The sequence below is a fragment of the Marmota marmota genome, unplaced genomic scaffold (genome assembly GCF_001458135.2).
Source record: "Marmota marmota marmota unplaced genomic scaffold, marMar, whole genome shotgun sequence".
NCBI lineage: Eukaryota > Metazoa > Chordata > Mammalia > Rodentia > Sciuridae > Marmota > Marmota marmota.
The window spans coordinates 3152095-3179173 of record NW_026000229.1 but is presented as its reverse complement, the minus strand read 5'-3'; the positions used below and the strand labels follow the sequence as shown (position 1 = coordinate 3179173).

At 39.6% G+C, this 27079-nt stretch overlaps 2 protein-coding genes and 1 pseudogene across 14 annotated transcripts in view; 1 reads left to right on the top strand and 2 right to left on the bottom strand.

The window, feature by feature from the left end:
* Nipa1 (NIPA magnesium transporter 1) overlaps positions 1-6437 on the bottom strand; it is a 41480-nt gene extending 35043 nt beyond the window's left edge. Inside the window, 2 exon segments of the mRNA XM_048792978.1 lie at positions 6231-6255; positions 6257-6437. Coding sequence (XP_048648935.1) covers positions 6231-6255; positions 6257-6397 — 166 coding nt within the window. The 5' untranslated portion in view covers positions 6398-6437.
* Positions 6438-8963: 2526 nt separating this feature from the next.
* LOC107137888 lies at positions 8964-9973 on the bottom strand (annotated as a pseudogene).
* Positions 9974-22447: 12474 nt separating this feature from the next.
* Positions 22448-27079, top strand: part of Herc2 (HECT and RLD domain containing E3 ubiquitin protein ligase 2) — a 183704-nt gene continuing 179072 nt past the window's right edge. For 8 of the 13 annotated variants that reach the window (XM_048793049.1, XM_048793042.1, XM_048793041.1 and 5 more), the window contains exons 1-2: positions 22653-22995; positions 23182-23284. In XM_048793049.1, the coding sequence (XP_048649006.1) occupies positions 22928-22995; positions 23182-23284 (171 nt within the window). In that variant the 5' untranslated portion in view covers positions 22653-22927. Of the gene's footprint in view, positions 22580-22652; positions 22996-23181; positions 23285-27079 lie in introns of those variants that run through there. The other 5 variants (XM_048793048.1, XM_048793046.1, XM_048793045.1 and 2 more) reach the window with 3 other exon arrangements.

The following is a 27079-nucleotide window of genomic DNA, read 5'->3' as shown; positions in this document are numbered from 1 at the left end:
TCTAGAAGTGGGTACCTGGACCTCAGCTGCTACTTTAAGACAACTCATCTTCTAAGTGTCTCCACTGTGTAACTGCATTTTATTAGCACTGCTCCTCTCAGGGATGAGACCATGGAATCTGAAGAGGATCTTTCTTATTTTCATAAAATATACATAAAAGTTGCCATCTTAACCGTTTTTATGTGGATTGTCCAATGGTGTTAACAGCACTCCCACTTGCACAAGCATCACCACTACCTCTCACTAGAACTTTGTCATCCTACAAAACAGAAATGTGATCCCCCTTCAACACCAACTCTTCCTTTCCCACTTCCCCCAGCCCCCGGTAGCTCCCCTTCTACTTTCTGCTGTTCTATGAATTTACTACTGTGGGTACCTCATACAAGCAAAATCATACAGCGTTTGTCTTTTTGTGATGGGTTTACTTAACTGAGCATAAGGTTCCTGAGGTTCATGCATGTTGCAACATGTGCCACAATTTCCCTCTTTTAAAGGCTGAATGATATTCTCTTGTGGGTACAGATCATGTTTTGTTTATCTATCTGCTATAATTTGGATCTGGAATGTTACCCTAAGATCCAAGCATTGAAGGTTCCTTCCCCAGCCTATAGTGACCATCAGGAAATGGTAGAATCTTTAAGAGGTGGGGTCTAGGGGCTGGGGTTGTGGCTCAGTGGCAGAACGCTTGCCTCACACATATGAGGCATTGGGTTCGATCCTCAACACCACATAAAAATACATAAACAAAATAAAGATATTGTGTCTAAGTATAACTTAAAAATATTAAAAAGAAAGAGGTGGGGTCTAGTGGGAGGTCTTAAGTTATTGGGGGTGTGCCCCAAAGGGAACTGGGGGACCCTGTTCCCTTCCTTTCTCCCTCTTTCATCTCCTGGCTGCTATGAGGTGAACAGTTTCCTCTGCAACATATGCCCTCCATGATGTTCTGCCTCGCCACAGGCCCAAAGCAATGGTGCCAACCAACCATGGACTGAAACCTCTAAAACTAGGAGCCAAAATAAGCCTTTTCTTTTATTGTTTTTTTTTTTTTTTTTTTTAATACCAGGTGTCGATACAATAATGGAAAACACACCATCAGTCAGTTGATGAAAACTTGAAGGACCATTCCCTTATTTTGGCTATTGTGATAATGCTGCTATGAACAAAGCAAATATCTCAAGTCTCTGCTTTTGCTTTCTTTGGGTAATCCAAGAAGTGAAGCTGCTGGATCATATGGTAATTCTAAATTTAATCTTTTTTTTTTTTTTTTTGAGGAACAAACATGCTATTTTCCACACCAGCTACATCATTTCACGTTCCCATTAGCAATACACAAGAGTTTCCATTTCTCCACATCGAAGCCAACACTTGTTTTACATCTTTTTACCAACAGCCATCTTAAGGGATGTGAGGTGGTTATTTCATCATGGTTTTGATGAAATGGATTTTTGTTTAAGGATAAGCTGATTCAGCCTGCTCTACAGCATTTTACCAAGTTAATTTTCTTTTCTTTTTTTTTAAAGAGAGAGAGAGAGAGAGAGAGAGAGAGAGAGAGAATTTTTAATATTTATTTTTTTTTTTAGTTTTCAGCAGACACAACATCTTTGTATGTGGTGCTGAGGATCGAACCCGGGCCGCATGCATGCCAGGCGAGCATGCTACCGCTTGAGCCACATCCCCAGCCCCCAAGTTAATTTTCTAATTATTAAAAGACTCCAGCAAGTACCTGAGCACCCAACTTTGCCAAGGCTGTCTCCGGGAAGCTTGTTCCAGGACAGCCATTGACCCTTGTCCATCAGCTCTCTTGCATAGCCTGACAACCAGCCCCTCCTCCCAGCAACCAGCCTCTGCTCGCTATCATTATGAAAGTTATTAAAACCAAGATGATTGTTCTTGTCATACCCAGACAGAACTGGAGCCAGGAAGGGAGGGCTCATGCCTGCTTATATAAGATAAGTACCCTCTCAAGAACTTTCTAAAGCCCCACCATAGATTTTCTCTAGTTCTATACACACCCATCCATCTCATGCACTCCTTGCAGATTTCTGCAATGAAGTTTATCTTTAGCATTGTTTAAGACAACGTTTCGGACAAGATGCTCTGGATAGAACGCTTGCCAACAAGGGCACCTCAAACCCAACAAGCTATTGCCAATTCCTGTTTCAGGTCTCCAAAACCAACAAATTTTGTATCCATATATCATATGTAAAAGTTTCCCTTTTCACCTTTAAAAATTTCCCTTTGCCTCATCCTCTTTGAATTAACTCAGTTCACTATAGCATGTGTATTCCCATGAACTAATATTTCTAAATAAATACTGTTAATCTTTGAGATATTCTTTGGAGAATCTTTGTTATTTAGAATGTGTTATGCTTGGATCTTAAATGTCCCCCAAAAGCCCATATGTTAAAGAATTGGTCACCAGTCTTTGATGCTATTAGGAGGTGGTGGAATTTTTTAATATGTAGGGCCCAGTGGAAGGAAATTAGGTCATGGAAGCGTTTATGCTCTTGAAGGGAATATTGGGACCCTGGGCTTATCTTCTCTGTTCACTTCTTAGCCACCAGAAGTAAACAGACTTCCTTTGCCATGCACTTGCACTGCTATGATATACTGTGCCACCAAGGCCAAAAACAACCAGGCCAAACAACCAGGGACTAAAGCCTCTGAAACTGTGAGCCCAGACAAACTTTTTCCTTTAAGATGTTTATCTCAGGTATTATCCACAGCAACAGAAAGCTAACACAGATTGATAGTACAAATGCCTTCCCATCTAGTGGTTACTGGTTTCTCTTAGGGAAGCCCTGCTTCCATGGGGTTCCAAAACTGGACATTCTGTACAGCTGGCATTCCATAACCTCAGATTCTATACCCACAGAGTCAAACAACTGCAGGTGAAAAATATTCTTTAAAAAATAAGGTGGCCAAGCGTGGTGGCGCATGCCTATAATCCTAGTAGCTTGGGAGGCTGAGGCAGGAGGATTGAGAGTTCAAAGCCAGCCTCAGCAACTTAGCAAGGCTCTGAACAACTCAGTGAGACCCCATCTCTAAATAAAATACAAAAAAGAGCTGGGGATGTGCCCCAGTGGTTAAGTGCCCCTTGGTTTAATCCCTGGCACCAAATAAGTAAATAAATAAATAAGGGGCCTGGGGTCTTAGCTCAGTATGCCTAGCATGCCCGACACCCTGAGTTCAATTCCCAGCATTGAACACATACAAACCTCCCTCTTTGTCATTATTCCCCTGAACAATACAGGGTAACAACTATTTACACAGTATTTACATTGTATTAGTTATTATAAGTCATCTATCACGATTTAAAGTATGCTGAAGGATTCTATAGGTTATATGCAATACTGTACCATTATAAAATGAGGGGTTTGAGCATCTGCAGATTTTGGTATACCTGCGGGCATCCTAGAACCAAAGCCAGGAATACCTTGAAAGACAAATATACTGAATGACCTGGACCCGCACTCCCCTTGACCAGCTCCAGCTTGCTGACACATCATTCAAAGACACAGCAAGGAAGCTAGATGGTCCCATCCTGAGCCTGTATTGCAGAGTGCACTCCCTGGTCTACCCAAGTTGCATTTGGTTGATTCACTGGGAAGGTCCTTAAAAAAGTAAGATTGAAAGCCAGTCACAATGGAAGTCAAGCCCCAAACCTTCCAACAGATGGACTACAACCAGAATTTGGCTCTCCTAAAGCTGAGACTGTCTGGAAATGCCACCAACAGGCAATTCATTTTAAGGTTTAAACTTTCAGTGAGACATAGCTTTTTACAGTGTAAGAAACCATAGGTCAGGTCTCCCTTCACCTAATAACTTGATTCTCTATTTCTTGTGTTATCTCCTTTTTCCTACCTCCTTCTCCATTTCAGTTCTTTCCTAGTGGTCAACTCTGCTGCTTATTAGCGGATACAGAAAAGGGCCTTATGAAGAATAGATTTTGAAACTACTGTATCCTTAATACCTACAACAGTATCTGGCACATAATAGGAGCTTTGTAACTATCTGTTGAACAAGTCAAAGTAGACATATTGAAACAAGACTGTACGTCTGCCTTTTACCACCATGAGTAACCCGGTTAACGAAAATCAGTAGTAGTTGGTGGTAATTAGGGATGAATGAAATACTATATTTTCACTTTTATTAATTTAAAGACATAGTATATAGGGACAAATAAGAGTATCCATCATGTTTATGTTTTTTAATATGATGTTGGGGATCAAATCTAGGACCTCAAGTGTGGTAAGCCTGCTCTCTAGCACCAAGTCCCTCCCCTGTAACTCCCATGTTTTTTGTTGTTATTTGGTTGTTTGGTTGATTCATTTTTTTGAGGTCCTGGGGATCAAATCCATGGCCCTGTGCATACTAAGCAAGCTCTCTACCACTTAACTATATCCCAAGTTCCTATCATGATTATTTTTTTAAAGGTTTGTGTTTATTTTCTTATTCACCCTTAAACACATAAACTGAGCTGAGCTAACACATTCAGGTTAAGTTGATAATTGGTTTATTTAATTTGTTTTTACTAAAGTCTACATTCAGATTTCCTTTGTTTTTCCCTAATGTCACCACTAATTTGGTGGCATTTGTCCTGAGGTTTCTCCTGGCTGTGATAATTTCTCACATTTCATGACCTTGATCAGAAGACCAGGCAGGTATTCTGTAAGACATTATTCAGTTCAGGTTGGTGTGATTAGTGTCATTTGTTTCTCAGGGTTACTTTGGGATGGTGGGATCTTGGAGGATGTCACACAGGTGAAGTATCCTTCTTGTACCATCCTATCAAGGACATGTTATTTCTGAGTCACAGCAAACACCTTACCTAACACCTGTCAAACTGACAGGCACTCCCTGAAGAAAGTTTAGTTGCCAGATGTGTGAGTGTACTTTAGAATGGACACATCTGCATCCTTGGCATTCATTCTTGGTTTTATTTAGGTTTTACATGGAGACTGTAATGCTTTTGTTTGGAAGTTCACCTCCTTAAACAAATATCTGTGACTTAATATTTTCACTTGAGATTGTCAGGCCATTTATTTCCTTCCAAAGGTAATTCTGGCTCACCATCCAGAGCACTCAAAGTTTCACCTGTGTTCTGGAATCTGAACTATTAGTTGACTTCCTCTCAAAACTATGGTCTGGCAACCAACTCCTTTCCAAAAGAACTCTTCATTCTAGTCTCAACAGATTACTAACAACCATAAGACTTTCTCACTCCCTTTAGAAACAATGTTCATTTTCTACTTCAAAGCATGCTATCTCCTGGTATTCAGTAAACTGTTTCATGCTTCTTTCCACACAGAGTAACTCAGAAGGAAGGACTCTGTTCCACCTTTTGCTTTCCTCACCAGTAAAGCTGGTATTTGGTGGCCTATCTGCCCAGTGGGCACACTTTTGGGTTTGTTTTCAAGTCTGCTTTTCCGTCACACTGAAGATCACATGTATTCAGGTGGTTCAAGGCTAAACCAGAGATGACTCAATCAAGGACTCCAGAGCAGAAGCCACTGGAAAGAAGAGACTTTTGTTTGACTCTGAAAACAGAGGCCTCTTTGGCCTGTCTAAACAGCCTGCTGGTCCATGGCACTCCTCTTACTTCTGCACTGGCGTCGCCACTGCAGAGCTGAAAATCTTCAGGTCTTGCTTTCCCAGGCACATCCCAGGCCGTGGACCATGGTAAAGGCAGGCCCTGATCTCCAACCACCTCGGGGATCATATAAAATCTCCCTGGTAGCGGGTGGGTGCGGGCCACCGGGAAGCTTGGACTCCAGCCAGGGCATGGTCAATCGGCTGCAAGGCAGCAGGGGTGGGGGTGGGGGGTTAAAAGGGTCTGGTAACAAGAAGAGAAGTCATCCGGAGAACCCCTATAAAAGTGAACGAGGTCTCTCCGGTCGCTAGAAAAAGAAAGAAACGGTGGCGGCAGCAAAACTACAGAGTCTCCGTATGCACCTGTGATTGCCGGGCAGTTTAGCGAGCTGCAGGAGGACCTAGACGCTGTGGCGGAGGAGACGCTTCCCAGGTACCAACCCCACAGTAGGGCCGCGCCCATGCCCGCGCTTTGGGTGGGCGGGAGTCTCCAGCCCTCCCAGGCTCCCCTCGGGCTCAGGTGCAGAAGCCAGGCTGAGCCACCACCTGAACGCCGCCAAACTGCACGACCCCCCCCCACGCCCGACCGCGTTCCCCGCCCCCCTCCAACCCACAGCACGGCCCACAGCCCTCCCTACCTCGGCGTTTGGCGCGCACGATGCCCATTTTTTTGCAGCACAAACGTGGACCCGTTCACCAGGCTTGACACGACGGCCACGCCCAGGCCGAGCGACACCGCGGCGGGGCTCGGGCTGCGCGCCCCCTCCCCGGCCGCCGCCGCCGCTGCCGCCGCTGCAGTCCCCATTCCGCCCGCGCCTGCGCCTGCGCGCCGCGCCCAACGGGGCCGGGTTGCGGGGGGCTGGGGGGGTACGGGGGATCCGCGGCGCTCGGGGGCGGGGGTGACGAGGATCAGCGAAATTGGGCAGGGGCGGGGCCAAGGGTCTTCGGGCTCGGGCGGGAAACCCGCACTCTGTGGGAGGATGGACTGGCGCAAGCCTAGAGCTAATTAAGTTGAAGATGGGGGGTTCTGTGGGCTGGGGGTGGGATAGGGAACCCTAGGCACAGCGGGGTTGGGCTAAGGGCTTAGGCTGCAAGGAGATTAAGAAGAGCGGGTGGGGCCCGGAGTCCCGGAGTCTCGGGCGGGTTGGGGGGGAAACAGGCTAGGTGGAAAGAGGAGAGAAAGGTGGATGGGAATGCAGTGAGGAGGGGGTTAAGAGACCGGGCTGTATGTGGGTGGCGGGGAGGTGAGGTTCCCAAGTTTGGGAAATAAAAATACAGGACGTCCAGTTAAGTTTGCATCTTCGATAAACAGCAAATAATTTGTTAAGAGTGTGTTCCATGCGGTATCTGGGACGGGAAGAGCGGCAGTGGAACGCAGCCCTCGCAAGCATCACTGCCCCCCAGACCTCCAGTTGGAGAGACACAAATGAGCTGTATAAACTCAAATGGGATCGCCCCACCCCAATGTGGTGAATTCTTTACTCTCTGAAGTCAGCTATTTTCACTTTGCAGCAGTGAGCTTGTGATCATACTGTTTAATTTTCTTCATTTAAATTTTTTAAAAGTTCATCGAAAATCTAGATAACTTAGAAAATAGGAAAAGTTATTTTAAACTTACTCAGTCCACAACACTCACGTAATTATTACTTTAGGTGTTTTCCCACACGCATACATACTTTTACACGATGCAACACACAAAATTTCTCTTCTATTTAATATTATAATCAAGTTTTCATATTGCTACATAATTATGATTGTTTTAATGATGGCATGATTTCCATAAATGAATTAATCTGTCTAATCAGATATTGTTGGTTGGTAGGTTTTCTACTTCTATTATAAATACTATAATGAGCATCTTTTTAAATTTTTAAAGTACCAGGTTAAAGAATCTAAACCTTTTTTGCAACTCTATGGCATTGTTTTGTGAAGCAATATAAAATCATACTGTTTATGAAAACTTTTATACTGAATGAATGTATCCATTAGTTGTTTTTTCCCCCTTTAATAATGTTTTATTTGGAGACAAGAGTCTTGCTAAATTGGCCATGATGATCTCAAACTTAATGCTCCTGCCTCAGCCTCCAGAGTCACTGGAATTATAAGTATGCACCATGGTGCCCAGTTCATTGCTTCTTTTTTAAAATTTTGATAATATATAAGTAAAACCAAATTTGCCATTTTAACCATTTTTAAATGTACAGTTCAGTGGCATTAGTTATATCACATTGTTCTGTAACCACCTCTAACCTCTTTCAAAATTTTTCCATCACCCCCAAACACAAACTCTGTAGGACTCACTCCCAAGGCCCCTTCACCCTAGTCCAAGGTAATAATGTCTAATCTTCTGTCTCTACAAATTTGCCTGTTGTTGGCATTCCATGTAAGTGGAGTCATAGGACAATTTGTGACTGGCTTATTTCACTTAGCTTATTTCAGGATTCATTCATGTTGTAGCATGTATCAGAATTTCATTCTCCTTTATGATTAATGTTCCATCATATGAATATGCAACATTTTGTTTATTCATTCATCTGTTAATGTATTTGTGTTGCTTCCACCTTTTGCCTATTATAAATAATGCTGCAATGGACATTGGAATGAAAGTAAGTTTGAGTCTTTATTTAAATTCTGTTGGGTATATATACCTAGAAGTAGAATTGCTGAGTCATATGATAATCCTATGTTTAGATTTGACAAACTGCCAAACTCTTCCACAGCAGCTGCACTATTTTACATCCCCACTAGCAAGGTAGAGGGTGCCAATTTATCCACATTCTCACCGAAACTTATTGTTCTCTGGTTTAAAAAGAAAAATTGTCATCCTAGTAGGCTATTTAAAGTAGGTATGAAGAAGTTGCTTATTCTGTCCCCCCCACCCCTGCAATGCTGGGTATCAAACTTAGAGTCTTTCTCATGCAAGGCAAATGTTCTGCCTTTGAGGTACAGCTTCAGCCCCTGCTTATTCTTAGTCTCCTCCATTTTAGTACTGGGGATTGAATCCAGGGGTGCTTACCACTGGACTACATCCCCAGACCTTTTTTATTTTTATTTTGAGGCAGAGTCTTGCTAGGTTGCTAGGGCCCCACTAAATTGATGAGGGTGGACTTGTACTTGAAATCCTCCTGCCTTGGCCTCCCAGGTCTCTGGGATTATAGGTGTGTGCACCACTGTTCCTGACTTTGCTTATTCTTTTAAAATATACTTTTCAATATAAATAGTGTTTCATATATATATATATATATATTATATATATTTATTTTTTAGTTATAGGTGGACACATGTCTTTATTTTTACTTTATGTGGTGCTGAGGATTGAACCCAGCATCTCATGCATGCCAGGTGAGTGCTCTACGCTGAGCAACAACCCCAGTCCCATAAATAGTGTTTCTTAGTAAACAATAACTTCCATTACTAATCTCAAGAGAAGTAGGCAAGTGAAAGCAGCAGCAACAGCACTGCCAAAATAATAAAATTATTTAATTTACTAATTACTGCTAATGCAGAAAAACTGACTTCAACACTTTTGGCAAAAAGACACATGCCCATTATATTTATTTGTTTATTTATTTTTTTGGTAGATTCAACCAGAAAGCAATACCTGCATCCCCCTACTATTACTTTTTTTTTTTTTTTGCTGGAAAATTTTTAATTTTTATTTGGTCCAATGCTTGTGAGGGGTTCCATGGTGGTTAAAAGCTGCCTAGGTGTTAGAGGGAGAGACTCAGGCCAAAGCCCTGATGCCAGGAGATACAAAGGAGCTCCACCAAGGGCCACTGCGCTCTGGGACCTCTAGTAGTGCTCGAGAGTGAATCTTTCAAAGAGATACCCCTCCAGGCCAGCCTGGGGGTTCGCCAGAGATTAGTCAAGTGGTCCCCCATCTTCTTGATGAGCTTCACTTCTTCATCAAGGAAGCGTTCTCTGGAAAGTCATGGAGATGTGGGTCTGTACATGAAGAACCTAAGGCATAAAGATCCAAAATGGCTTGGTTCAGGTTCTTTTCCAGGGCTAAGGCAGCTTCTGTGGCATTCAAGGTATTTCCCCACTCATCTTGAGAAGGTTTCTGAACATCCTGAAATAACTTTTACTCAGCCAGCTCATGGAAGAAGTGGCCCACACTCTCCAGAGCCCACCTCATCACGGTGGAAATAGTAACCCAGAAAGAGGTAGGTATAGGAGGTACACAGATGCAAATTGACCAGCTGATTGACAGCAGCCTCCACCTGGAATAATTCTGATGAATCTGGGAGGTGGAATAATTCTGATGATCTGGGAGGTCATGACTGGTCGTCAAGAAGGAGCTAACCACAAAAAATAGAGTTGGCTGGTCCTGGGAGCAGGAGATGGGTGAGAAGATGGTCCCAGAAATTGCAAATGGAGATCAGATTGGAAGGCTGTTGGAAGCTGGGAGAAAAGGTCTATTCCATCTAAACACTGTTGAAGCAAGAGACAGATCTGTGGGAGCTCTAGGTGTGTTGGTTCCCATTATTTCTTAATTCAATAAATTTAATGAATGTCAAAACAAAAACAAAAACAACCATAACATCACCCCAGTTCCATTACCCCAAAATAACTTCTATTAAGAAATCCACTCAGACATTTTTCCATGTGTGTATCTGGTAAAAGGATAGACATATTTTATCAAATGGAAAGGCACAAACAGTATGTTAGTTAGAAAGATTAAACTTTATTGTATGGGCTGGAATGTAGCTAGCTCAGTGGTAAAGCATTTGCCTAGCATGTGCCAAGCCCTGGATTCCATCCTCAGCACCACGAAGACAAATCAAATGAACAACAACAACAACAAAAAACCCTTATCTGAATTTTTTTTAATGTTTAAATGTATATTTTTATTACATATATTTATATATTTTTATTATAATATATTACATAGCTATTAACAGGTGACAACTTTACTGGAAAACAATTGGCAACACATTATCAGTTCACTTAACTGGACTCTACCTAGTTTTTAGATTTATTAGCACTCAGAAAGCTCTCTACAAAGTACACTGGCAGGGTCTCTCCACATTCTGAACCCCTGATGCTTCTTTAGGATGCTTCTCTCAAATTCACCGAAGCACTACTGTTTTGTCAAAGGAATTTGTTTTCCCTAAACTTAACTCATTTTAGTTTTGTTCATTATTGTTATTAATAAATTAAAAATTAGTAATACATCACAATTTATGTTATATATTATAATTATACAATACATAACAAATAACAATTATATAATATGATCAGATGAAAAGTAGTTAATAACAATTATATATGAACATTTTTTGTTTATGTTTAACATTAATTATATATGAACATTTTTTCATATATTTTTTAACCATTCTTATTTCTTCTTCTGTGAAGTGCATGTTCAGTTCCTATGTCCATTTGTTGATTGGGTTATTTGGGGGGTTTTTTGTTGTTTGTTTAGTTTTTATATAACCTGGAGATTAATGGTCTATCTGAGGTGCAGGTATTAAAAGTAAATAATAACTAATTATATAATATGATCAGATTTATTTTCTCAATGAAAACTAAGTTCTTTGAGAAGAATCAATAAATAAAATTAAAAAAAAATAAAGGTGGAAGAAGAAAAAATGCTATCAGATATGGGTGAGTCAAATTCAAAAAAAATTTTTTTAAATCTTGAAGAAAACTGCTTTTCAAGTGCTCCAAGTTCTCTCATTTTAAACAAATTGAAGCTAAAATCAGGAGTGACTCATCTCTATATGAAAGAAAATGGCTTAGAACTCTAATCAGTACAATTTACTAGTAAAAAGAAAAATACACCAAGGAGTGGAATAATTGGATCAAATGATAATTCCGTTAAGTTTTCTAAGGAATCTCTGTACTACTTTCCAGAGTGGTTGCACCAATTTGCAGTCCCTCCAGCAATATATGAAAAGTGACTTTCTCCCCACATACTCACCAACATTTATTGTTACTTGTATTTTTTATAATTACCCTTATCTGAATTTAACAAAAACAGCAAATTGAAATAAAATTAAAGTACCGAAGTTGAGATAAACACTGTTACCGTAAAAGATATTACAAGGGCTGGGGCTGCAGCTCAGTGGTAGAGTGCTTGCCTAGCATGTGTGAGGCACTGGTTCAATCCTCAGCACCACATAAAAAATAAATTATTAAAGAAAGATGTGGGGCTGGGGATGTGGCTCAAGTGGTAGCGCGCTCGCCTAGCATGCATGAGGCACTGGGTTCGATTCTCAGCACCACATAAAAATAAAATAAAGATATTGTGTCCACCTAAAAAACTAAAAAATAAATTAAAAAAGAAAGATGTGTCCCTCTACAACTAATTTTTTTTTTAAAAATTATTTATTTAGTTGTAGATGAACATACAGTATCTTTATTTATTTTTATGTGGTACTGAGGATCGAAGCCAGTGCCTCACACATTCGAGGCAAGCACTTTACCACTGAGCTACAGCCCCAACCCTTAAAAAAAATATTTTTTAAAAGATATTACAAATAAAAGAAATGGGGCCTGCAAACTCTGATTAAGCCTCCTAAGGGTAGTAGGACAGGACTCACACCTTTCTTGATTCTAAAGTCTCATGTTCTGGTTGATTTTAGCCTTCAAGAGCTTCAACTTGGTTCTCTCTAGATGCACTGAGTCAGCAGAGTTATAAAGTTCTTGAAGAATGACTGGTTGGTTCCTGCTTATCACATTCTTAACCTGGAATGCATAATAAAAGTGTCCAACAGCCAATCAATAGTGCCCACTACCAGGAGCAGCAGTCTCAGGATGTCAACTCACTCCAGTATGCAGATGTCATGGTCACCAAGAAAGAAGCAACTCACATGAACACCAAGAGGAGCAATACTTACACAGAGAAGAGGCAGAGTAAGATCAGCTTTTGGTGGACATTGGTCACCCATGACCATTAGTCCCTCATAGCCATACTCCCCCCAAGACGGCTCTCTTCCCATGAGGGAAGCTGGGGTGGGTGAGAGGCCATTCCTGAAGGAGTCACCTTCTAGTCAGGGTTTATGGGCCTCTGGGTCTTTTGAGTAGGGACCAGGCTCCCTAGAGATAGCCTTTTTGACTGGGGTCATCTACTAAGATGACCCAATATGTCCTCAGGGTCTCTATGGAGCCAGCTAGATTTGTAAAGCTAATGTTTAGTCCCATCCTAGAGAGCAAGCATGCAAGTTAGAGAGGAGGACTGCGTCAGCCCCTGGCAAGCCTGATCCTTGAAGAGTGGGATGTAGTGGCTCTGCCTTTGTAAGAGGCAAGGCCTACCAGGTGCTGGGCAAGGTGAGTCTTGGATACTTAATCTATAATTTCTAACCACAGCCAGTAATACTGGCCTGTACGTGAACTAATGAATAACAGGTTTTTAGAGCTGAAAAAGGCCTTGGGATAATCTGTTCCAAATTGACCTACAAACCGGGCATGATGGTATGTATGTGCCTATAGTTGCAACTTCTAGGGAGGGTGAGAGGGTGGGAGGATCCTTTGAGCCTAGTCTGGGTAATGAAGGGAGACTCTGTCTCAAAATAACTAACAATAAATAAATAAAAGTAAATCAACACACACATATCATACAAATTGGAGCACCAGGGGACCCCCAGGTCTAGAAGCCAAAGCAAGGGAGATGTGTTTCATGAAGTACAGTGGGGAATCTGTGGGGTGGGTTTTAAGAATAGGAAAAATGGGGTTAGGATTGTAGCTCAGTGGTAGACGCACTTGCCTAGTATGTATGAGGCCCTGGGTTCGATCCCCAGCACCACATAAAATAAATAAACAAAATAAAGCATTGTGTCCATCTACAACTAAAAAATATTAAAAAAGAACAGGAAAAATGTATGAATATATTTTTGATATGGGTGGATTCAAAATATTTCCAACATTTTGCAAAGGTGATAATCAAGGTAAGAAGAAGAAAGATTCCTTGTGGGAGTAAAATTTAAATGCATTTGATTGCATAAAGCTGTCAGTCGTTTTTGTTTTTATACTTGGTGTATTGTTAAATATAAGATAAATAGCAAAGGACATAAAACAAATGCAGTGTAACAAATTAATAGAGACTTAATTCCCAGGAAACAACTTCCTAGGTCAAGAACTATCTTGTTGGCAGCAGACCTGGCCCCTGTAAGGGAACTCTTATTCAACTAGGAGATACTCTGCTTCTTTCCTTTAGAGTTTTATATCTGAAATGTAGTTTAGAAGTAAGCAAACTACCTGCTATGGACCAAATTTGGCACTCAGTCTTTTTTGGAAAAATAAAGATACTATGGAATATAATTACACCCATTCCTTTATGTAGTGTCTCTGCCTACTTTTATGCTAAAATAACAGTGTGGAGTAGTTGTTGCAGTGATCAGATGGATAGCTAGGTCTCAAATTATTTCCATCCTGGCTCTTTTCAGAAAAAGTTTGCTGCCCTTTGGTGAGGTATGTGATCTACCAAGCTGATAGCTTGCTGCCCCCTAGTGTAATGTTTTAGTGTAACGTCTGCTGCCAACAATATGTGTGCTCTACCAAGATTTTCAGCAGTTGAGAGTACTAGTCTTATACATTTAAGGCTGTTCAGTTCTCCAGATCTCACTCAGCTGTATGGGAGACACCTAGCCAGAGAGTTCCTTTGTGTGGCCCTCAACCAAATGATGACATTAAAAGAGAATTATCTTCTAATTTAATTTTTAAATCCTTGATAGCTAGCATATAGAAATACATTTGATTTTTTAATCTTTATTTTATTTTTATGTGGTGCTGGGGATCGAACCCAGTACCTCACACATGCTAGGCAAGTGATCTACCTCTGAGCCACAACCCCAGCCCCACAATTGATTTTTTTGATATTGACCCTGGATCCTTAAATCTTATTGAATTCTTTCATTAGCATTAATAAATTGCTTAGCATATTTTTCCAGATTTTTTTTTTTTTTGTAGAGCTGGTCACTGTACCACTGAGCTACACTCTAGCCCCAGATTTTCTATATAAAGCTTATGTCCTCTGCAAATAGAGATGTTTTTACTTTATCCTTTCCAATCAGGTTGCCATTTACTTCTTTTTCACGCTTAATTGCGCTGGCTAGAACCTCATAATGAATATATTGACTAAATGTGGCAAGAACAGATATCTTTGTCTTGTTCCTGATCTTAGTGGGAAAGCTTTTGGGTTTTTTTTAAAGTATTTTTAGTTGCAGATGAACACAGTATTTTTATTTTTTAATGTTTTAATCTTTATATGGTGTTGAGGATTGAACCCAGTGCCTCACACATGTGAGGCAAGTGCTCTACCATTTTTCTTAAATTTCTTTTTTTTTAATAGTTGTAGATGGACAGCATGCCTTTATTTGTTTAGTTTTTTATGCGGTGCTAAGGATAAAAACCTGGAGCCTCACACATGCTAGGCAAGCGCTCTGCCACTGAGCTATAGCCCCAGCACAGCTTTTGGTCTTTTGACATTAATTATGATGTTGGGTGTGTGACTCTTGTAGATGCCCTCTGTCAGGATGAGGAAGTTCCCTTTTATTCAAAGTTTTTTTAGAGGGTTTCTTTTTTTAGGCATTTTTAGTTGTACATGGACACAATACTTTTATTTTGTTTATTTATTTTTTATGTGGTGCTGAGGATCAAACCCAGTGCCTCACACATGCTAGGTAAGTGCTCTAACTGGTAGCTGCAAACCCAGTCCAACAGGTTTTCTTTTCTAAATGATGAATGAGTGTTAGATTTTGTCAAATGCTGTTTTTTTGCATCTGTTAAGATGATCACATTTCTTTTCTCTTTGCTAATAATATAGTGTATTACGTTAATACACTACATGTAGTTTGATCTTTGTATGTTGAGACCACTTTGCATAACTGTAATAAATCCTACTTAGTCATGGCATTTAATACTTTTCATATGCAGCCAGATTCTGTTAGCATTTTTTGAGAACTTTTGTATTCATATTCACTGGTGATATTGCTCTGTATTTTCTTATAATTTATTTCTGACTAATTTTGATATCAGGGTAATAATGACCTCACAGCATGAACTGGAAAGTATATTAGTCAGCTTTCTATTATTGTAACTACCGGAGATAATCAAATTACAAAGAGAAAAGGTTTATTTTGGCTCATGATTTGAGAGGTTCCAGTCCATTATCCATTTGCCCTGTTACTTTGGGTATGTTGTAAGGCAATAAGAGCTCTTTTGGTTAGTGTTTGAAAGGTATTTTTAAAATCCCTTTACTTCCAATCTATTTGCATGTTGGAATCTAAAACACATCTCTTATAGATAACACATTGTTGGGTTATGTTTTGTTTTCTTTTTAAAAAAAAAACAAACTCTGTGTTCCTATGAAAATAGAAGAGCAGTGGAATAAAGGAAGGGAATTGAGGGGGAGGGAGGAGAATGGGAAATGGGAAAAATGGTAAATGAATCTGATCAAACTTTCCTATATACATATATGAATATATCACAGTGAATTTTACCTTTATGTAAATCCATAATGCACTAATTTTAAAAACTATGAACAGAAGAAAGATCAGTAGAATTGGTAACTGGGGACCTGGGGCTGGAGCTCAGTGGTAGAGAGCTTGCCTGGCACACCTGAAGCACTAGGTTCAATCCTCAGCACCACATAAAAATAAAGTAAAGTTATTGTGTCCACCAACAACTAAAAAAAATATATTTATAAAAAGAATTGGGAAACAGGGAGGGGGGTGGGAGGGAAAAGGGAAAGCACTGGGGACTGAATACTTGTATAATTGTGTCAAAACAAACCTCAATATTATGTATATCTATAATGTAATAAAACAAAATAAAATTAAAAAAAAATCCTTGAAGTAAGTCTCTGCTTTTCATTTGGAAAATTTAATCCATTTATATTTAATGTAATTACTGATAATGTAGAACATAAGTCTGTAATTTTGCTATCTTTCAACATGTCTGATTTTCTTTTGGTCCCTCAATTTCTGACATTTTACATAAATTGGATATTGTACCATTTTAATTTCCTTGCCTATTTCTTTTCTTTTTTTAAATTTTTATTTATTTATTTTTTGTGGTGCTGGGGATTGAACCCAGGGCCTTGTGTATGCAAGGCAAGCACTCTATCAACTGAGCTATATCCCCAGCCCATCATTTCTTTTACAATATAATTTTGAGTTATTTTCACAGTGGATACCTTAGGAGTTATAATAATCATCTTAATTTGCTACTTTAAATGCACCTCAAATGTCCACATGCTAAAGACTTGGCTCCCAATCTGTGGTGCTATCTGGAGTTGGTAGAACCTTTAGGAGGTGGGACCTAGTTGGAGTAAGTGCCCACTGGGGGCACACATTTAAAGAGGATATTAGGACCCTGACCCCTTCCTTTCCTGCTTCCTGGCCATTATGAGGTGTGCAGCTTTGCCTCACCATGCACTCATACCATGATGTTCTGCTTTACCACAGGTCCAACAATGACAGATCCAGCTGACCATGGCCTGAAACCTTTGAACTGTGAGCTAAAACAAACCTTTTTCCTTATACTTTGGTTATTTCAGCTATTTTGTCAAAATAATGGAAAACAGATTCAGATATTTTCATAACAGCAGCTCAGTTCTCTAGCCCAGAAGTGTCATATGACCTACTGAAATAGCACTGACTCACTTTAAGGGGAAATACACTCTTTTCATGTGTCTGAAAAGGAAGCAGAATTGTCATTAGATATAGGACTATGGAAGTTAGAAGTAGAGATCTACAAACTTTATTTCCTCATTTATGAGGTACACATTTTCCATATTTTAAAACTCCTGAAATTAGGATGCACTCTATTATCAATGGCTGTTGGCATATGGCATATTCCTTATTTTTTGATACTGGGGATTAAACCCAGGGATCTATACCACTGAGCTATATCCCCAGTCCTATTTATTTATTTATTTATTTATTTTGAGACAGGGTATACCTAAGTTGCTTAGGGTCTTGCTAAATTCCTGAGGCTTCTTGTTAAGTTCCTACGTTCCTCCTGCCTCACCCTCTCAAATTGCTGATTATAGGCGTGTACTACCAAGTCCAGTTCAGTGTAGTCTTTTGACATCTTTTTTGTAAGATCAAGAAAATGATGGCATCTGTGCATCTTAGATTTAATGAAATATGTTAAACTTGGACTTATTGAAGGCCATAGGATTAGATTAGGCCTTCTGGGGTGTTGATAAGGGAAGAACTAAAGAATAAGCTTGGGTAGCTCCAATAGGCAAGGTCAGGAAATAAGGAGACTGATGAGGAATGTTCAGTTACATGGGAAGAATCCTGGAAATGTGAAGAAAGGGTTCTGAAAACAAGGTATAAGCAAAGGTGAACATTACTACTGGGTGCTCAAACATAGTGAGGACTGACAACTGCTATGAGATTGGACCAAGTCATTAGTAACCTTGGCAAAAGTGTTCTGGTGAAGTGGCAGGAACAAAGCCTGTGTGGTAAGGGAAGATAGAAAGAAGAGACCATTTGAAAAAGAATTTTGTTATATAAAAACAGAGAAAAGGGGTAACTTCTGGAGGGGAATGCAGGATTCAAGGGATTTTTTTTTTTATGGTACTGGGGGTTGGAACCCAGGACCTCATATATTCTGGGTAAGTGCTCTACCACTGAGCTACACCTCCAGTCCAGTTTAATGGAGATTCTTCATAGCATGTTTACAAGATGATTGAACTGATACAGCAGAATAGGCCAGGCAGGGACTAATACCCAAGCAGAGTCACTGACAGGTGTGGAGATAGTCAAAACACACTAGTAGAGTTGATTGCCTACCTCTAAAAGCTGGATGCTTTATTTTCAGTAATAGAAGGGAAGGGAGAAACTATAGATACATTCATAGTAGTAATTTTCACGGTGAAAACAGTTTTATCAGTTGGAGTGCTTTTGTCTGTAAATAACAACAGCAGGTTGTTTAATTACTTCTAACCTGAGAGTCTGGAGGCAGATGGGCCCCACACTGGGCTAATCCATCTTCTGGGGTGTTCTTCCATTTCTCTACTTTGCTATCTCAGGCCTGTTGTATTTTGGGCACCAAATGGTTGTGCAGCCCCAGGAGGGTATTGTATAGGTATTCAATAGCCTCAGCAGTTGTGCCACACTCAAACTGAGTGGAGTGGATTCATCTGGCCTTGAGGTGTGCCAGGCAAGTATGATGGAGGCAGAGAGGAAAAGGTGACCAGAGAGTGTAGGCAAGGGACATGCCAGGCTGCAAAATCTAAAATCTAAATTGACAAAAGGGAAGTGAGGATGCAAGTCAATGTTCCCCTAGGAGTCAAAGATCATTGGAATACTTACCAGAAGACATGAATTATAAAGATGAGATTTGGTAATTGAAGAGTGGGAGACTCACAATCATGATCTTCAAGGTGATTTGGTGAATAGGACTGATCCTGGTGGTGAGTGGCTCAGGTTGGGTGGTAAACAAGATGGTTGAAAGTTTGGCAGCAAAGGACTAAAAGCTGATGGAACTGGCTGGTGATTTCCTTGAAATGAAAGTCCTTGATAATATCTGTAATAGCTATGGGGAAAAGGTCATGAGTCAAGTGCTAAATCTTTAGCAAATGTGGGGAAGTGATGGAAGGACTGTGGATTATTGTAATCAGGAGCAGAGGGTGGTATAATTGGATAGCAAGCATTTCAAATAAATTGTCTTTTGCTTTATTTAATAGGAAGCAGGTGGAATAATGATCTTGTTATGGTTTGTATATGAGGTATCCCTCAAAAACTCCTGTAAATGCATGAATGTTCAGAGGTAAAATGATGGAATTGTGAGAGCTGAAGCCTAATTAGTCCATCCCAGTTTGAATGGACTGGGTGGTAACTGTAGGCAGGTGGGGCATGATGGAGGAAGTGGGTCATTGGGGACCTGCCCTGGAAAGATCTGTCTTGTGTCCCCTCTCTCCTCTTCTCTGCTTTCTCACCCTGCCATTAGTTGAGCAGCTTTCCTTCACTGAACCCTTAATCCATGACATGCTGCCTTATCTTGGGCCCAGAGCCATGCAGTCAACCATCTATGGACTGAAACCTCTGCAACTATGAACTCCAAATAAACTTGTCCTCCCCTAAGTTGTTCTTGTCAGGTATTTTCGTCACAGTAATGCAAAAGTTGACTAAAACATGTCTAGAAGTGTCAGGAAGATAGTTGTCTGATCTTTTGCCAACATATATGGATGTGGAATAATAAAAAGCCACAGTATTCCACAAAGGACAACAGATTTTTCATCAGAACAATAATATGATGAGAATACTAGAAAGCACAAAACTGTAATTTCAGCTACTTTGGATGCTGAGGCAGGAGGATCGCAAGCCTTGACAATTTAGCAACAATACATCTTAAAATAAAAGATAGAATAGGGCTGGGCATGTCATTCGTTGGTAGAGTGTCCCTGGTTCAATTCCCAGTAATGGAAAAAATATTAAAGATGTTGCTGATGAAAGTCTGTAAGTCACAGAGAGTTCCGAGGTGTGTGTAAATCAGTGAGAAGCAGGGACCCAAATTGCTTTAGGGATATACAAAACTTTATTCAATTTTTTCTTTTTTGCTTGTGCTTTTGGTGTCATATTAAAAGATTCATTGCCAAAATTGCCAAATCCAATATCATGAAGCTTTCTTTCCATGTTTCCTTCTAAGTTTTATACTTTCGGCTCTTCTGTTTATATCTTTGACCAATTTTGGAGTCCAGTGGTAGGAGTCCAGCTTCATTCTTTTGCATGTGGATATTCAGTTCACCCAGCACTGTCTGTTGAAAAGACTTGTTTTTTCCTCATTGAATGATCTTGGCACCCTTGTAAAAAATCAACTGACCGGTTGATTCCGGTTATGGTCCGTGTTCTCTATCCTATTCTACTGGCTATAAAAACTATCCTATAAATGTGCTACACTATTTTGTTTCCTGTCATTGTGTGGTAGGCTTTAATATCAGGAAATATCACTCCTCTGACTTTGTTCTTCTTTATCAATACTGTTTGGCTTGGATTGAGGTTTTCATAGATGTGCATTATCAGGCTGAGGAGTTTCCTTTTCTTCCTATTTTTCCCTCAATTGCTGAGAGCTTTATAATGAATAGATATTAGCATTTGTTAAAAGCATTTTTGCATCTATTGAGATGGTGAGTTATGCTTAATTTTGAATGGTAAACCCACTTTGAAATTCTTGGGATAAACCCCAGTTGTGATAACTTATCCTTTTTGTAGGTTATTAGAATCCATTTGCTCAAAGTTGGCTAGCAAGTTCGCACCTAAGTTCATGAGGATAAGAAGGGTATAAAATATTGTTGTAATGTCTTTTTCTGGTTTTGCTACTGGGGTAATATTAAGTTTATAGAATGAAAATGTTTAGTTCTCTTCAATTTTCTGAAAGAGTTTTTGTAGAATTATTGTTTCTTTATTAAATATTTGGTAGAGCCAGAATTGACCAACGAAACAATCTGAGCCTGGAGATTTCTTTTTTTTTGTAGTTTTTTTTTTTTTTTTTCCTCTTTTGTGGTAGGGAATATCAAACCTAGGACCTTGTACATGCTAGGCAAGTGCTCTATCACTGAATTACACCCCTATCCTTGTTTGGAAGGTTTTTAATGGGAAATTCAACATATGCTAATTCAGCTTATGTATTTCTTTTTGAGTGAATTTTGGTAGGATGTGCTTTTAAGTAATTAGTCCATTTCATATAAATTGTCAAATTTATGTACATAGAATTAATTGTTCCTCGTATTGCCTCACGATATTTTTAAAGTTGGTGGGGTCTTTAGTGATATCTTTTTTTGCATTCTTATAGAAGTAATTTGTGTGTGTGTGTGTGTGTGTGTGTTTTCCGTGTTTTTCAGCCTTGTTATAGATTCATGGACTTTTTTGGTCTTTTCAGCTAATAATACTAAGGTTCAGCTCTTAGTATTATTTTCCTGTAGTTTTTGTTTTCAATTTCTTTCATTTTTTGTTCCTCTGTTATTTCCTCCTGTTTGCTTTGGATGTAAGGGTCAATTTTTTGCTTCTTTTTCTAGTGTTTTAAAACGGAAACTTAGATTGCTGATTTTAGACCTCCCCCCCCCTTTTTTTAAACAGAAGCAGTTAGTGCCATAAATTTCACTTTACAACATTAGTACACATTTTGATACTGTATTCTTTATTTTGGCACATGCTAAGCAAGCAGCTCTACTACTGTTCCGCCCACAGGCCGCGTACTTTAACTCTTTTTCAATTAAAATATTTTCTCCTTTGCGTTTTCTTCTTTAATTCATGGATTATTTAGATATGTAGTGCTTAATTTCCAAATGTTTAGAGGCTGTCCTGTCATCATGTTGATTGCTTATTTCCATTACGATCAGAGAACATATTTAGTATGATTTCATTTTTCTTTCTTTTTATGTATTGGGGATCGAGCCCAGGGACGCTCTACCATTGAGTTACATCCTCAGTCCTTTATATTTTGAGTCGGTTTCTTGCTACATTGCTGAGGTTGACCTCCAATTTGAGATCCTTCCGTCTCAGCGTTCTCAGTCACTGGCATTAGATTTCAATTGTTAGTGGTTCAAGATTAGGAGAAAGCTATTGAAGGGTAGAGCTGCTCTCACCAGGGGTATCCTCAGAAGTGTAGATCTCGCCACGGTCAAGTTCAGCCGAAGGTCAGTCCAAAGTCTACTAGAGTCCCAGGAGCTCTCCAACACTAAGCGAAGTCCGGGACCGGACCGCGTGCGTGCATGGGGCGGAAATCCCGCCTCCCGGGACCTGCGGTTGGCCCTGGCCGCAGCCTGTGAGACCCTAGAAGGAAGATGAGCAGGATTGCTGGAAGCAGGAGAGCTGGGTGGAGCAGCGAAGGGGTTCCTCTTCCCTATTGGCTGTATTGGCGGGGTTGATTTCCTGCGATTGGCTGGGTGCTGGGGGCGGCAGTCGCGCGTCAGCCTGCCCCTCGGGCCGCGAGAGGCGCCGGGATAGCGAGCGCCGGCCGGGGCCAGCTGCGGCTTGAAGGCTGTTCCCGCACGCCGGCGGGGCGAGGCTGCCTGGCCGCAGCGAGTCAGGTCCTGGTGTCCGGGGCGCGAGGATGGCCGGCGGCGGGGCGGGGCCGGCCTGGGGCGGAAGGGCGGCCGAGCCCGGGTGGCGGGCGTTGGCGCGGCAGCTGGGACCTGGGCCTGCGCGAACCGCCAGCGGTGCGGTCTCGGCTGGCTTTTCATTTCTAAGTGATGTTGTGGATTTTTCCGCAGATGTGACTTTTGTTTAGTTTGTTTCACGCACCACGCACTGGTCTGGTGTTAAAGCGACAGATGCATGCTAGTGTCATTTGTCGTTGAAATGAGGGGCTTCTGTTGTGTTTGTTTGTATATCTTTTGGATTAAAGGAAGGGGGATGACATTGTGCTTTGGTCTCTTATGACCGTCCATTCTCAAGGACTCGCCAACGTATTACAAAAACCTGAAGAATCCTACCTATATTGGAAGTAGGCTTTTCCTTTCTCCTCCCTCCTTCTCTCCATCGTTCCCTCTTATCTCTCATCCTCACTCCCCTCCCCCAATTCTTCTCTCCCTTCTTGCCATTTTTCTCTCCACAGCATTAAACCTTGCTTGAGGCTCTTCGTGAAATTTTAAAAAGCTTTAGGTCTTCAACGTTTCTGTTTTACTTGTAGGTCTGATAACTGGGAGGCAGCTGGAGGAAAGATGCCCTCTGAGTCTTTCTGTTTGGCTGCCCAGGCTCGACTTGACTCCAAATGGCTGAAAACAGATATACAGGTGAGGTTTGACATTACTTTTTCTTGGTGTGTTTCTGCCTCTGTATTTTAGTTTCTCTTAAGGGTTTGTTTTGGGATATATAAGAGGATGTCAGTTCTTGCCATATTAGAGAAATGGTTTATTTTCTGTAACTTAAGATGTAACAGCGTTTACTGCTGGTTTGTAGAAAGTGAGTGGCTGTATTTTAATTATAGTTCTTTGTAAGTGCAATAAACTTGAGATCTAGTTACGCAAAAATTTTTCCTATTCACTAAGTCTGCATCACACCACAAAGTCTTGGTGACCATTCTTTGTTACTGATAGTTTTGAGATGTTCTGTTCATTATGTGGGGGAACAATGAAAGGACATGTAGTAACTTATTGTGGCTTGCAAAAACCCTCACATTTTATGGGAACTTGTGTTTGTGTTTCTGGAGAGATAAGAGTTAATTAATTTGAAATATTTGTTTTATATTTATGACTGGTCTTATTAAGAGGAGTGGGCAGATTTTCACTTCAGAAACCTAAGGAAATAATGTTGGTTTTAGAGTCTAATGTTTGATTTAATAAGGTAATTATAAACTTGTCAGGAAATTATCAAGTAATAATAGTAATATTTCTGTGAATGATTCTTTACCCCTAAGCTAATCTTGTTTGTTAATGGTTTGGAAAAACTACTTTTGGAACTCCATTTTACCAGCAAAAAAGTGTCTGGAATATTTTGTGGTATACACATGTTTTTTTTTTTTTCCCCCCTCCCTGAGGTTAACCATTTAAAATATTCAGTAATCTATTTATTAGAATAGTCTTACATAGTATGTGACCTTTCACTGGGAGTTGTAAGCAGTAGTTAGTTGCTCATAGATATTCGTATTGAGGTGTTATTGCCTTTATTTGATTTTCCCTCCTAATCAGGTGTTGAGTGCCATTGGATATAAAGCTAAGCATTGTGGATGATGGGATTGTTATTAATGGTATAATGTTAGATAAAACTAAGCACAAGAAATTGGGTCAAGAATTGGTGTAGTAGTTGTTATTCTTTTGATTTTTGCTTTTGTTTAAACATTTCCTTTTATTTATTAGTCTCTTTTTAAGTGGGTGGAAGAGGTGAAGATAATTTATTACTGAACTCTTTAGGTTCAGACAAACTCTTTTTAAGAAATTTTTTTTATATTTGTGGTTATGTATTTTGATAAACTTGTTGAAGTAAAGAACCATACCTAATGAAGTTTTATTTTCTTAGTAATAAAAATTGTAGAAAAAAAATTTAGTAACTACTAAATATGAGTTTTAGCATCTTGATGTAAAACCAGTATAATAAATAATTAAGAGCCTGTGACAAGTCAGGCAAATATACATAAAATGAGGCACCATTTATGTCTTAGAGCACTTGTTATTTTTCTTTTGATTTCTGTTCAGTGTGATACATTGTTTTTGGCCCTTCCTAGACATTTTGAGTATTATTCAGAAATCTTCCAAACTGGCTGTGGTAGCACACACCTGTAACCCCAGGCTGAAACAGGATCACAAGTTTGTCTCTGGAACTTGAGGCCCTGGGTTCAATCCCCAATACCATCATATCTCCTCCACTGCTCAACAAAAGAGGTCCTCCAAAATGCCTCCTAGGAAAAGTGAAGAGATTAGATTTTGAATAGAGGAAAATGTATTATGGGTATTTCAGGTATTTAAATGCCATGAAAAAATGATTGCTGCCCTATTTATACAGTTTCTCCAGCATTGCTTATTTATTTTTTGGGTACTGGGGATGAACCCAGTGGTCCTCTACCACTGAGCTACATTCCAGTCCCTTTTATTTAGTTTTATTTAGTTTGAACAGAGTCTCACAAAGTTTCCCAGGCTGGCCTCAAACTTGTGATCCTCCTGTTTTAGCAGGAGCCTCATCCTCCCAAGTAGCTGGGATTCCAGGTGTGCCCCACTGTGCCTAGCTTCAGAATTGTTTATTAAATGTGAGGAATCAATGCTGTTGTCTTATCCTAGGATCCTTGCAGATACACATTGTGGATGCAGATCTTGTGCTGACAGACTTTACCTTTATCTTATTGGGATGGCTCTCCCACCTGGAGAGTGAAGCATTCAATTTCTTACTTAGAGATTTTGTATTGGAAGCAGAATTGACACCTAGTTAAGGAATAATATGTGAGAGACACATATATATGTAGAAAGATGTTTCGTAGGATTTAGTAAATCTGTTTTCTACAAGCTATTTTTGTTTGATATGCTTGAAAGTTTTAGTATGGAAAGGTTTTGGAGTATGAATACTTTTAATACATACGTATTATAAAGTACACTGTTCTTCAACTTCTTGATCATAGATATTAAGATGAATCAGGCCTGGGACTCTGTAACTAGCAGGTTTTAATGGAGTGCCTGATATATGCCAGACAGGTATCTGATTTTTATATAAATATAATGCTGCTTACTTTTCAACACTTTTTTTCAGATTGTTGTGTCAAGTCATTTGAATCACTGTTTTCTTTCACTATTGTCTTGAAAAGGCAATAAATTACACAGCTAAGAGATGTAGCTACATCACTATTTTATTTATACAATAAAAGGCTTTTATCTGATGTGATTGGTAGTTTTTCAGTGAGCCAAATATCAGTTCAACAAAGGAACTATCAAAATTAGTACATGATGCTTTAAAAGCTTTTTTATTCTTAAAACATTGGAATATTTATTTGCCAATCTTGATGTAAGGCTAAGGGCGTGTCTTTGAGCATGGGTCAAGAATAAGAGTTATCCTGCTCTTTCTTGCATAAGCTGCACTCAGATGAATTTCCTACAGTTTCTATTCTTGGATTCTTTGAAGTGGCACATGAAATTAGATATGTATGAAGCAATTTTTAAAAACTTTTTATTTTGAAATAATAATATGGTCAAAGGAGGTTGCAAAGAAAATAGAAAGGTCATTGTGTACCCTTTACCCAGACTCCCTGAGTGGCTCCATCTTATAACTGTGGTACAGTATCAAACCAGTATATTGACATTGGTACAACTCAGGTGCATAGTTCTGTCTCATGTGTCATTCTGTCTCATGTGTCTAGTCATTTAATCACCAGTAGAGTTCGATACAAATTGTTTGATCACCAAAATGATCTCTTTAGTCACACCCACCCTCCATCTACTACAGTCTAAGCCCTGGAAACTACTGATCTGTTTTCTATATCTATAATTTTTGTTATTTCAAGATTGTATGGCATGTAGCCTTTTGAGATTAGCTTTGTTTACTCAGCATAATTTCCTTTAGGTCCATCAAAGTTGTAGAGAACATCAGAGTTAAACTTGGCATCATTTATTTTTCTTTCTTTCTTTCTAGTCATTAATTTAAAAGGATTAAGCATAAAAGTAAACTTTAAAAACTATACAGATTTATTGAATGTACATTTGTTACTTTATGCTTAGAAATATCAGTAGATTAAAAAGTATAAATATGGGACTGGGGATATAGCTCAGTTGGTAGAGTGCTTATCTCACATGTGCAAGGCCCTGGGTTCAATCCCCAGCACCAAACAAACAAACAAACAAAAAGTATAAGTATGAACATTATAATAAATTTTGTTCTTAGGGTTTCAACTAATAGGTTAATGACATAGAGAAATAAAAGAATGTGATAAATGTAGGTAGTTTATTTTACCTTCTTAGGATTAGATTTTAAAAGGTGCTGTTTACCTCTCATATCCAAGTATATCTGTCTGTATGGAAAAATTTTTGTTTACAAAATTCCATGATGGAAAGAGGGTTTGGTATTACTGTATGAGGTATGACATTGTATTAGGTTAATACAAATAATTATGT